Source organism: Fragaria vesca, linkage group LG3 (genome assembly GCF_000184155.1).
Source record: "Fragaria vesca subsp. vesca linkage group LG3, FraVesHawaii_1.0, whole genome shotgun sequence".
NCBI classification, from domain to species: Eukaryota; Viridiplantae; Streptophyta; class Magnoliopsida; order Rosales; family Rosaceae; genus Fragaria; species Fragaria vesca.
In genome coordinates this window covers 1,758,738-1,771,679 of record NC_020493.1, presented here as the reverse complement: position 1 = coordinate 1,771,679, position 12,942 = coordinate 1,758,738, and the positions used below count along the sequence as shown (strand labels likewise).

Here is a 12,942-nt window from a genome sequence, read left to right as displayed (position 1 = left end):
CCACATAGCCCAACATGTTAAACCCCATCAAAACCCCAACTCTCCTTCACCTCAGAACCCTCCAATCTCTATTGGGTCCTCACCATTTCCCCAAATTCCCATCAAGAACCAAGCTTTTCACCCATCTCTGTCATTCTTCCCCAAATCCTTCACCAAACTTGGTCTCTCGAGTATGTGACATTCTGGGTGACCCCAAATGGGAAAAAATCTCAGAGCTTTCGGGTCTGATCATCAATCTCAGAACCTATCACATGGTGAAGATCATTCAGACTCACAGGAACACAGACTCGGCTTTGAGATTCTTCTTCTGGGTTTCGAGGAGGAAGCCATACAAGCATGACATGAACTGCTTCGTTTCAATGCTGGATAGGCTTGTGAGGGAGAAGCTTTTCGGGCCGGCAGACCATGTAAGGCTTTTGCTTGTTAAAGGTTGTAGGAATGAGGAAGAGCTTAAATGGGTTGTTGAGTATTTGAATGAAAAGAAAAGAAATGGTTTTGGGTTCACATTGTATAGTTTCAATACGCTTTTGATTCAGTTGGGCAAGTTTGGGATGGTTAGTGAAGCTCAGAGTGTGTATAATGAGATAATGAGTAGTGAGGTTAAGCCGAGTTTGTTGACATTTAATACTATGATCAATATATTGTGCAAGAAGGGCAAGGTTCAGGAAGCAGAGATGATTTTCAGCAGGATTATTCAGTATGAAATGTTGCCGGATGTTTTTACTTATACATCGTTGGTTCTCGGGCATTGTAGAAATCGTAACTTAGATTTGGCATTTGAAGTTTATGACCGGATGGTGAAAGCGGGTTGTGACCCGAATTCAGTTACATACTCAACACTTATTAATGGGTTGTGCAGTGAGGGGAGGGTGGACGAGGCACTGGATATGCTTGATGAAATGATAGAGAAAGGGATTGAACCCACAGCATATACTTACACTGTCCCAATTACTTCACTTTGTGAGGCAAATCGACCATTGGAAGCAATCAGGCTTTTCAGAAGTATGACGAAGAGGGGTTGCTATCCGAACATCCATACTTATACAGCATTGATCAGCGGGTTGTCTCAGACAGGGAAACTCGAAGTTGCTATTGGACTCTATCACAAACTGTTGAAGGATGGTATGGTTCCAAGCATGGTTACCTTTAACACAATTATGAATGAATCAATTGAGGCAGGAAGATATGACATTGGTCTGGAGATTATTTATTGGATGGAGAGTCATGGTTATGCTATCTCAGAAAATATCCGAACACACAATCATATCATTAAGGGCTTGTGCTTGATGGATAAGATTCACAATGCCATGGCTCTTTTAAGCAAAATGCTTGAGGTGGGACCATCTCCAAATGTGATTACATATAACACACTGATCGATGGATACCTCAATAGAGGTAATCTGAACAATGCGCTGAGGTTATTAGAGTTGATGAAAGGGAGAGGATGTAAACTAGATGAGTGGACGTACACCGAAGTTATCTCTGGGTGTTGCAAGGTGCACAAGTCTAAATTTGCATCTAATCTTTTCCATGAGATGTTAAAACAGGGCATTAGCCCTAATCAGGTCACTTACAACGTTTTGATTGTTGGATGCTGTAATGAGGGGAAGGTAGATGATGCCTTGTCATTTTTCAAGCAGATGGAAGAGACTGGTTGCTGCCCGAATATTGAAAGCTACAATGCTATTATACATGGTTTGTCCAAAGACAATCAGTTTGCTAAAGCCAAGCAAGTGTTTAAAAAGATGGTGGATCAAGGTCTGCTTCCGAATGTCATTACCTACACATCTTTAATTGATGGCCTCTGTAAGAATGGTAGTACTGACCTTGCATTCAAGATTTTTCATGAAATGAGAGAAAGAGATTGCTTGCCGAACTTGTACACTTATAGTTCACTTGTTTTCGGGTTATGTCAAGAGGGCAAGGCTGATGATGCTGAGAGGTTACTTGAAGAAATGGAAATGGAAGGATTGGTTCCTGATGTGGTAACATTTACCACGCTCATTAATGGTTTTGTTATGCTTGGTAGGCTAGATCATGCATTCTTACTTCTTAAGCGAATGGTTGATGTTGGCTGCAAACCCAACTATTTTACGTTTACTGTATTGGTCAAAGGGTTGAAAAGGGAAAGTCAATTACTCACAGAAAAGGTTGTGGGCCTTGCGACCCAACATGAAGTACAGTGCAGTTCCAGCTCTAACAAGAGATGCAACGATCTTGAGATATTGTGTAATCTCTTAGATAAGATATCAGAGAATGGATGTGAACCAACTACAGAAACCTACCATAGTTTAGTGAGAGGCTTGTGTGAAGATAGAAAATATGAAGAAGTAGATCAGTTGGTGGAGCATATGAAAGAGAAAGGCCTGTATCCCAGTGAAGAGTTTTATAGGCCTATGTTCTTTGCTAATTGCAAGAACTTGAAACTGGACTCTGCTCTGGAAATGCTTAGTGGCTTGATGGCAGATAGAGGCCTTGAGGTTGACTTTTCAATCTATACAGCACTTATTTGTGCTTTCTGCAGGGCAAATCGGATGGAAGAAGCTGAAAACTTGTTGAAAAGTATGCTAGAATGCCAATGGAATGCTAACGAGATTGTTTGGACTGTACTAATTGATGGGTTACTGAAGGAAGGGCAGTCAGATCCATGCATGCATCTTCTTCATGTTATTGAATCTCAAAACTGCATTCTCTGGGTTGAGACATATGCAATTTTAGCCAGAGAACGTTCTCACGTAAACAAAAGTATGGTGACTTCTCAGATTGCTAACAGAGCGGTAGAATTAGAAGCACATTGATCATGGTCTCTATATACACATGAAGACACAAGGCAGTGCTGCGGTCCTCAGGAGGAGATATGGTAACCGAGATCCATTGCCAACTTATCCAAATGATCCCCGTATGCCATCTGAGCTGTTGTTATTCTCATCTGTGACCAGTTTGCTGCTTGCTCATACATAAATGGTAAGTAGATGGCATTTCCTGACCTTATAAATTAATGTTTCTTCCCAGTGCTTTATATGGTTATTAAGTGTGTGCTTCAGTTCTGTTAGCTTTTGATTTATTTTAATGGCAAATATTTGCCTAGGCTCACCAAAAGAAATAGTCAGGGGTTTTCGCTTTGAGATAGATTGAAAATTTTGGTCTGCATGAAGCGGCTTCCTGAGGTAGACGTACAGTTTAGTTTGGTAAAGTATACACTTTATATTAAATGCTTTTGGTGTGTGGTTTGATGGTTGGGGAACCATGCACCAATTGTGCATATTCCGGTAGTTGGCTTAGGGTGTTCTGTGCATAGAGGAGTGTCAAGTTATGGGTTCGCCATGTGGTACAATAAAGAAAGATTGAGATGCAAGAATTTTCCAGTTACACAATTATGAAACATAGTTATATCTAGAATTGAAAGATTACTCTACCATATTTTGGATTCTTGAGTGCAAAGGTAGTCATCTCATACTGGTCTATAACTTTGTGGCCAAGGCTTTGGATTGCCTGGAGGTTTGAAAGCTTGTGTGGTGGTGGTGGGATGGTTTTGTTATCAAAGCAGAAACCCAGAAAAGAAATTAAAAAAAATGGTCATCTCATAACCCATGTGCTTAAAGTAACATGTATAATAAATTTATGTACATTTGTTAATAAAAGAAAAGTGATATATATGATCATCTCGCTGGTTTGTTACCATTTTAAAGCTTGCACTGTATTTCTGCTGGCATAACAAAATGGACTGAGGTTAGTTGTGGCATTATGTACTTGCAGGTGATGCAGCTTGGATGTTCTCATTGGAGAGCTTCCTCTTTCCTCAATAACTTATGACAAGAACATGTTAAGGTACACCTTGTTTGATACTTACATTGGATGATTTTGTTGTCATTTTTAACTCACAGAATTGATTCATTGTATTCTTTACACAAAGATTCATTAATAAAATATAATCAGGTTACAGTAGTATATGCTGAGGTCTGATTAGTTACAACTTTTGTTCTCATTACATTTAATTTTAATTTGCATTGAATAGATTTCCCTTAATAGTTCTCTCCTCTCACATATTATTCTTGTCAAAGAAAAGGAATCTAAATATTAAATAATCTGTTCAGTCATTAGTTATTGCTTAATTCTACTGTCAGGATTACAAGTTATAAATGATCAACAATAGTTGCTTACAGTTGCAACCTGATTTAAACCAATAGTTTTTATGATTCAGGATTCCAAGATGCTGATCATAAGTAGTTGACATGAGGAAATTCACTAAAGTAGACACAGTTAGTGAGGTCAAAATATATAAAGCTCAATATGCACCAAGACCTTTTAGAATAAAATGCTAAGTTCCGTATTACTGAATGAGTTCATCCATTTTTGAGTTTGCCTCAAGTTGTTCTGATATAGCCAAGGATGAAACACTGACAGCCCCAGAGGTGAGAACTACTGCTAGATGTACAACTTGAATTATTGGGTCAAGATGAGCTCAAGTTCTGTTGTCTCTGTAAGTTAAGAGGAAAAGTTACCTACAATCAATAAGAGGAAGGTTGAGTTCCCAATGAACATAATACAAAGGTCACCTATGTCTTGCTATGGTGTTGGCTTTATGACTACTAGCTAGCTATAAGCATAGTTTCACGTTGTATTCCACAACTGGTTGAAGTTCTCTCACTTTTTTTAGCAATTCACTGGCCTCTTGTGTTTTTTTTTTTTTAATCCTCATTCACAATTGATTTGTACTTGGACCTTTTCCTTTTACTCCTTATTTTGTATAGAGAAAGGATTCCTTGTAATATTTATGATATAAGTTTATGTTTGGTGTCTTGGGTTCAAGTGTTTGGTTTCAAAGGAAGAAACAAAGAAGGCCATCCACTATTGAAAATGTATTGCTTTTCTGATTCTCGATAGAGTCCATGGGTTGCTAGAGACTACAACAACCCACACTATTATAATTTCTACAGTAGTTAGTCTCTCTCAACTTTGTTCTTTTCTCTTTGTAACAAAGAAAAATTTGGTCTTTTCTTTTGAAACAATATGATCAAAATGTATTATAATTAGTTGTTCCAAATCATTAATGATAGATGTCTTACTCAACTTGTTTGGTTGCTTTTACAGTTCTACCAAAACATTCATGGCCTTTCACACATCGATGTAGGGAAGTTTTTCTCATTTTCAGACTTTCTTAGATATAATCTGGTTGTATCAGATCAATCACATACTAGGTTGCATGATGAGAAAAAATAAAATTTATAGTTGTATGCTGCCAGTTACATCGAAGATTTTCTCCAGTTTTCCTCCACAGGGCTCTAATTTTCTGTGTATTGATTGTGTAATTTTCTTGTCCTGCATACTGTTTTACTGGTAACCTATAGACCCAAAAAGTAGAATCAATATGAAAGATTTACTCAATCACTTCTCTCAGTTTTGAAGTGATTGATAGTATGCTTAAAGATCTAAAAGACAAACAGATATGTTTCTTGTGCTTCATATTATAATGCTAGCATTTGTTGCTCAGCTCCATATACAAAGTGCATGAAATGTGCAAACTCATCGAGGATTCCTTTCCATTTTGCCATGTGCAAGAGTCTCAATCAAAAATATCATGCCTTCAAATATATTCCTTCTCACCCTTGTCTTTTCTATATAACCCCTCCAAACCTCTCACTTCATGAACTCCATTTTCAAAAGCCAGAGAATTGAAAGGTACAAAAGAATCAATATTACCCCAAAGGCCACCCAGAGATAAATCAGATCCATCGATGCCAACAGTGTCTTAAAAGACAACAAGACACAAAGCATTACCTAATTATTGATTCCACTGAACTCTCTTCCAAATGCTACTTCCAGTTTCGATTTGGACTCACTCCTTTGCTCTCTTCCTCTTTCATAAAGTCCTTTTGCCTACCCATCCACCAACCCAGCCTTCTCTAGACTAGCCTTTCAGCCCTTTCTCCTTGTTTTTTTGCAGCACAGCAGCCGATTCGTATTTGTATTACATCATCATAAAATCATTCAGAAATACCCATTTTGCATAGTTTAGTGCTAAACACAACACAAACAGTTTCTATATAAACACTTGTTCATTTTGGCCATTCACAACCAATCATAGTCTAAACCAAACAAAAGACCACCCACCCTTTACCCTTTAAACTCTTCATCTTCAATGGGCAGGCAAAGCTCTGATCCGATTATGGTCAGTTCTTCCATTGCTCTTTTGCAAGAGAGGTTCAGACAGTTGCAGAAAGTGAAAGAGAGGAGGGAGGAGCAACAGCTTCTTCAGTTTTTGTCTGAGACAGAAAGGGTGGCGCCCCCAACGAGGCATGTTGAGCCTGCAAGGCTCTCTTTCCAATCCGATATGGTGCTTCCTCTTAGGCCGAGTACTCCTGCAGCAGACTCATCACTCTCTCTGGGGCTCAATTTGCAGCCCAAGCATATTGATTATTGTGGCATGAATACTGCACATCCATTCTCAACCTCATCAACCACAACAAGTGCTTCAAGAAAATATGACAATTCAGAGCTTGATACATCTCTTCATCTGTAAACAGATCATCCTGCCTCCACTATCTCTGTGGCTTCTCCATGTTTCTTTCATCCTTTTATTCCTTTGTATGTAATATAAGAGGAGTATGTAACTAAATATGACTAATGTGTTTATTCATCTAAATAACGGAAGAAATAAAAGGAATGGAGGAGCAAACTGCTCCCCCTCTCTCCATTTTTGGTCCTTCAATGGTTTGCATGACCAAATTAAGATACAATGAGACTTTGGAAAGAGATTCACAATCAAGAAATGGATTTTTTTTTTTCTTTTTCGATTCATTAAAAAAAAACAACAGAAGATGGATTTCTATGAAAAACAACTGTATGTTTGTCCAACTATAACGAACGATTAATAAAAGGTGTTTGTTTGAGCAAACATGATTATTAGTTCATCACGAATTCACGATTCAATAAACAACAACATCAAACGCTACTAGATTCTTCCTCATAATTACAATGAAAATTACAAAAATTTGTTGCAATGATTTCGATCATAGATTGATTGTTCATACTAATCACCCTCCATTGTTGTACAAAGAATAGAAGAGCAACTGAAAAATGTCTCCAAACCACAAAAACGCTAGGCCCAAATTTCTATTTGGGCTCATAATGTAATCCCAAAAATGTCCCCATCACTCTCCAGAAGCTTCCCAACCAGAAACCCTACTAAAACCCCAGCCTTTCTTCCTCAGTCACACTTGTGATCCTTCTCTCTCCGATCAATCTCAGCCACCATGCACCGAATCTCTCGCCGCTCTCTCTCCTCCATCTTCCGCCACGGCGCTCCTTACCGGAACGCCGCCGCCCCAATCTCCTGCTCTTCTCCTCACTCCGGCACGGTGAGCTCTCATAACCCCATGGCTTAGTTTTCCCAATTTGAGATAATGAAGTTGAAAAGTCTCAATCTTTATGCTTTTGGTGGTTCAAATTGTTATCTATGTTACTGGGTTTTCGCTTATGAATCATTTCAATATCTGGGTGCTGTCAATTTTCATTTTTTACTGTCGATTCTAGATACCCTTTTCGTTTCTAGATTGGTTTAGCTTTGGTTTCATGTGTAGTTAGTTAATTACTAGAGACTGGAAATTCTTTGATGAAGGTTAATTTATTTCTTAGTTGTTGGGAGAGACTGAAGTTTCAAGCTTTGTTATTTTGCATTGGATTTTTAGGTGGTGGGAGAGAATGATACCAAAGTCAGATGGCACTCAGTGTCAGTCGGCGGTAAATGTAACCCTGCCAAGTCCACAACTCAATTGAACTTGAAAAATGGCTTGTACTTTGGCGGCAATCGGTATGAGTCCACTGCTGCAGCCTCCTCCTCGGATGCAACAGGTGCACCACCTGTTGAGAAATATGAGTATCAAGCTGAGGTATGTCATTCCAACTGCTGTGGCTTTTTAAGGTTTTAGTACCAGGCTTGGTTTCTTTGTTAAAGGTATCTTCTGTTTCTTTATGATGGCAGGTTAGTCGCCTCATGGACCTCATTGTTAACAGCTTGTACAGCAACAAGGAGGTGTTCCTTCGAGAGCTTATCAGGTACCCTTGACAATGTCGTATGTTATATTGATGCTTCTTTAATGGTGCCACTGCAAACTTTCTCATACTGAAATGGTTACCTAAAACACAATGGCATACGAGAAATTGTTTATTGTTTGTAGTTTTGTTGGCACTGAGTTATGGTTTTGATTGTAATGCTTGATCGAACTATGTGTCTCTCTGCAGCAACGCGAGTGATGCCTTGGACAAGCTCCGGTTTCTTAGTGTTACAGACCCTGACCTTTTGAAGGGTGGAGGTGATCTTGATATCCGTATCCAGACTGATACTGACAATGGAATCATAAATATCACGTAAGTCCTTCTGCTTTTTACCATATGTTTTCCCTCTTTCCATGTCCTTAATAGTTCATTTTCCTCATACCGTTTTTTTGGCCTATCCTTTCTGTGAAGTGATTCTGGCATCGGTATGACTCGGGAAGAGCTTGTGGATTGTTTGGGAACAATTGCACAAAGTGGGACTTCAAAGTTTTTGAAGGCATTGAAGGTCTAGAAATAGTTAAAATTGTTTTTTTTTTTAATTCCAATGCGTTGATTTATATTATATGCTGACAAGTTTATATAAGCAGGATAGTAAAGATGCTGGTTGTGATAACAATTTAATCGGTCAGTTTGGTGTTGGCTTTTATTCCTCATTCCTGGTTGCTGATCGGGTAAGCCTTGGGATCTCCTCTCCTTAGATTCTTCCTTACTCATTTCATGGTACCACTTGTCTTCGGAGAGTTTCAATAGATTACATTCTCCTTAAATTAAGGAGACATATCCCTTAGTTATGAGGGATGATGGTGGTCCACCAGCCCCAGTAACAACTTACTATTGATCCGTTCAGTTCTTTATCAACTCTTGTTGGGTGTAGGTTGTTGTCTCCACAAAGTCTCCGAAGTCTGACAAACAATATGTATGGCAAGGGGAGGCAAATGCTAGCTCTTATACGATTCAGGAGGAGACTGACCCTGAGAAGATTCTTCCTAGGGGAACCCGCCTGACCCTTTATCTGAAGGTCAGTTCATATACATATACATATTATAACTTATCTATGACCCCCGATTTCCAAGCTGATCAAGTTTTTTGTTTTGTATGTTGCTTACCTATGTGTCTACTTGCAGCGTGATGACAAGGGTTTTGCTCATCCAGAACGTATTCAGAAGCTTGTGAAGAACTATTCACAGTTTGTTTCTTTCCCTATATACACGTGGCAGGAAAAGGGATACACTAAAGAGGTAAGCGTTCTATAACCTATCTTCTCACTGCTTCTGTACGAGTTTAGAGATATACTGAAACTATTTCTTTTCAGGTTGAGGTTGATGAGGATCCAACTGAATCCAAAAAAGATGAAGAGGGCAAGACTGAGGTACTTCTATGCTTTGCAATATTATTTGATATGCCAACCATTGACTAATGTTGTTCTCTCTTCAAGCAAATCTCAGAATACCTCTTTATGTATGACTGATGTCCGCTGTATGAATTGACTGTAACAGAAGAAGAAGAAAACAAAGACTGTTGTCGAGAAATATTGGGATTGGGATCTCACTAATGAAACACAACCGATATGGGTGAGTCGGACAAGTTTCTTATTCAGTTATGTGCTCTGCTTTGTACATTAGCTACTGTTGTAGTGATCATATGCCATTCCCAATTGGTATGTGCAGCTTCGTAATCCTAAAGAAGTCACGACAGAGGATTACAACGAGTTCTACAAGAGAACTTTTAATGAATACTTGGACCCACTGGCTTCTTCACACTTCACAACAGAGGTATCCACAACTATTACTCCCTTATTATAACCTTAAGTCCCTCTGTTTTAAGTTGTGTTATAATATCTGTTTTAAGTTGTGTTATAATTAGCTGAATTGAATGGCAATCAGAAAAAGTTAAAAGACATTATTAGTAACACTACAGTTTGGATAGAATGAGATTTTCTAAGCTTTGGTGGTTGTTATTCTGCAGGGTGAAGTAGAATTCAGGTCTATACTATATGTGCCAGCTGTTACTCCTATGGGAAAGGATGACATGATCAATCCCAAGACCAAAAATATAAGGCTCCATGTGAAACGGGTGTTCATTTCAGATGACTTTGATGGAGAACTGGTAAACAAAAAGTGAAGTTTTTTCTTGGTGCAACTGTATTGTGTTCTCTTAAACACGAGCTTATTGGGTCTGGTTTTGTTTTGCATTGGCGTGAATAGTTCCCGCGATACTTGAGCTTTGTCAAAGGTGTTGTGGATTCAAATGATCTTCCACTCAACGTCTCACGTGAAATTCTTCAGGAGAGTCGCATTGTATGTTCAGACAACACCACTCGTCTTTAAACATTCTCATTTTCAGTTTGTTTAATTTGATCTTTTTAATAAGCTATTGATTCTCTGCTCTACTTGAAGGTGCGGATTATGAGGAAGCGTTTGGTTCGGAAGGCCTTTGACATGATTTTGGGAATATCCTTGAGTGAAAACAGAGAAGTATGTTTCTTCTTGTCTATTCTTATTCAGCTTTGGGCTTGCATATTTTGTATTCTCTTAGAAATGTTGTCAAAAGACTTGGGCATTATTCCTCACAATAATTATGACAACCTCTAGTCCATCTCTTGAACTGAAGTTTCTTCACATCTCTCTACCGTACTTGACTTCAAGGCCTGCCTCTTGCATGCATTGATGTACTTTGTAATGGATTCTGCCTCTTGCAGATTATTCCTATTCCTTTCAAATACCTTAACAACAGCTATCTACATGTAAATAGTGCTTCTCCTTTATGTTCTCTAAACTTATCCTTGTGGGTTGATGCAGGATTATGAAAAGTTCTGGGAAAATTTTGGCAAACACTTGAAACTGGGTTGCATTGAAGATCGTGAGAATCATAAACGTCTTGCCCCGTTGCTTAGATTTTTTTCTTCCCAAAGTGAGGATGTTATGATCAGCTTGGATGAATATGTTGAGAACATGAAACCTGAGCAGAAGGATATCTATTACATTGCTGCTGACAGTGTGACAAGCGCAAGTAAAACACCATTCCTGGAGAAACTTCTTCAGAAGGATCTTGAAGTATGTACATAGTATTTGATAAGTAAATGGCTTGATGTATTCTATTTAGTTCCTCTTCTATTGTGTTGATGAGCATTTTGTTGTGTGCCATTATTGCAGGTGCTGTATTTAGTTGATCCTATTGATGAGGTTGCCATTACAAACCTAAAATCATACAAGGATAAGAACTTTATTGATATTAGCAAGGAAGACCTGGATTTAGGTTAGTTTATTGGGCCCTATCCATCTGTTTCACCAAGGGTGGATGGAATCTCTGTATCTTGCTGGGGTTACTGATTAAGATTTTCTGAATGTGATTTCCGCAGGGGATAAGAATGAGGAAAAAGAAAAGGAGATTAAGCAGGAGTTTGGTCAAACATGTGATTGGATCAAGAAGCGATTAGGTGATAAAGTTGCTAGTGTTCAGATTTCAAACCGTCTCAGCACATCACCCTGTGTTCTTGTATCTGGGAAGTTTGGTTGGTCTGCCAACATGGAGAGGTACAGTACTTCTGTTAAGTATATGTAGGAATTCATATAACACAGGTTATCCACCTAAACATGTTGAACTTTTCACAGGTTGATGAAGGCACAAACTGTTGGGGATACTTCTAGCTTAGAGTACATGAGAGGCAGAAGGGTCTTTGAGATTAATCCCGAGCACCAAATCATTCAAAACTTGAATGTATGTTGTACAAAGAACCTAGTTCCTAAATCTTACAATCACTGAAACTTGGCATTTATACACGAAGTACCCTAACTCTCTAATGTTTGTTTTGTAGGCTGCAAGCAGGATCAACCCAGATGATGCAGATGCTTTGAGAGCTATCGATCTTTTGTATGATGCAGCTTTGGTTTCTAGTGGTTTCACTGTGAGTATTGATTCTTATCTGAAAACTGCCTTTAGGATCTAGGAATCATTTGGCGTAACATGACCATCTAGGAGCTCAGGGCACAAAAAATGAGAATTTATGTTAAAGATGTTGTGTAAAATGTCTGATCTTCTAACACACCCTGACATGTTGATGCAGCCTGAGAATCCAGCAGAGCTGGGCGGAAAGATTTATGAGATGATGGGGTTGGCTCTTTCGGGGAAATGGTCCACACCTGTTGCAGAGGTGCAGGAGGCTCCAGTGGTTCTGCCAGAGCCCACCATGGAGACATTGGAGGCTGAGGTGGTTGAGCCAGTCGTAGCTGATAACCAGAAATGAGAAGCGCAAAGCAAGTTTTTTGTTAGAGTTTAGGGGTGCACAAAGAAATTTTCCTTTCTTGCACAATTCCAGTGTGGTTGGTGTTCATATTGTCTGGAGATGAGTATCATGATGTATTCCTCGAGAGTAGGCACTGTTATGGCCATGGCCTTATTCAATAATAATTATATATATTTCAGACTGGTTCAGTTCTTTCATTCTTTGTGGTGAAGTGGTGACTGAATGACTAGTTTGAGTAGTATCGGATTTCCCAAACTCTCGTACCATTTTCGATATTTGGTAACAAAATTCTTCCGTCATGAGCTTAAAAGCCGATGATTTTGTTCACTAAGCTGCAAACTGTGAAGAATAATTCTCTCAACTCTAATCAAAATTTGACAACTTCTATGGCACTTAAAATTTTTTAAGTTAATTGATCTATATTGAAATGATTTTTACTGAAAATACTTGCATCGGAACTAATATATATGTGTGTGTTCGAACTCTTTTATTTATATAGGTTTGAATGGAGCGGTTCTAACCAGGACTATTTGGTTCTATTGTAAATTTATAATTTTAATTTTTAACCGTTTAAAAATTAACAGAGAAATTAAGCTAATTTCATTTATGTCCGCCGGCCGTAACATTTTGTCAAAAAAGACGCG

General features: G+C 38.6%; 2 protein-coding genes across 2 annotated transcripts; both read left to right on the top strand.

Moving 5' to 3' along the window:
• Window positions 1-14: 14 nt before the first annotated feature.
• LOC101299847 (pentatricopeptide repeat-containing protein At5g65560-like) lies at window positions 15-2,798 on the top strand. Its single transcript, XM_004295305.1, has one exon. It carries the CDS (start codon window positions 15-17, stop codon window positions 2,796-2,798), a length of 2,784 nt encoding a protein of 927 aa, XP_004295353.1.
• A 4,415-nt stretch (window positions 2,799-7,213) lies between these two features.
• LOC101292873 (heat shock protein 90-like) lies at window positions 7,214-12,550 on the top strand. Its single transcript, XM_004293411.1, has 20 exons — window positions 7,214-7,358; window positions 7,689-7,889; window positions 7,982-8,055; window positions 8,242-8,367; window positions 8,467-8,560; window positions 8,643-8,726; window positions 8,930-9,073; window positions 9,180-9,293; window positions 9,368-9,424; window positions 9,552-9,626; window positions 9,723-9,827; window positions 10,021-10,161; window positions 10,260-10,352; window positions 10,452-10,529; window positions 10,854-11,108; window positions 11,208-11,310; window positions 11,414-11,588; window positions 11,667-11,772; window positions 11,870-11,959; window positions 12,119-12,550. Exons 1-20 carry the CDS (start codon window positions 7,254-7,256, stop codon window positions 12,296-12,298), a joined length of 2,400 nt encoding a protein of 799 aa, XP_004293459.1. The 5' UTR covers window positions 7,214-7,253; the 3' UTR covers window positions 12,299-12,550.
• Window positions 12,551-12,942: the final 392 nt, after the last annotated feature.

What these genes read in the sequence shown, in the direction of transcription:
- LOC101299847 (XM_004295305.1), top strand. Translation starts at nt 15, where the DNA reads ATGTTAAACCCCATCAAAACCCCAACTCTCCTTCACCTCAGAACCCTC.
- LOC101292873 (XM_004293411.1), top strand. Translation starts at nt 7,254, where the DNA reads ATGCACCGAATCTCTCGCCGCTCTCTCTCCTCCATCTTCCGCCACGGC. An exon ending in CTTCTCCTCACTCCGGCACG is followed by an intron (nt 7,359 to 7,688) that starts GTGAGCTCTCAT and finishes TTGGATTTTTAG; the next exon opens with GTGGTGGGAGAGAATGATAC. An exon ending in AAAAGGGATACACTAAAGAG is followed by an intron (nt 9,294 to 9,367) that starts GTAAGCGTTCTA and finishes ATTTCTTTTCAG; the next exon opens with GTTGAGGTTGATGAGGATCC.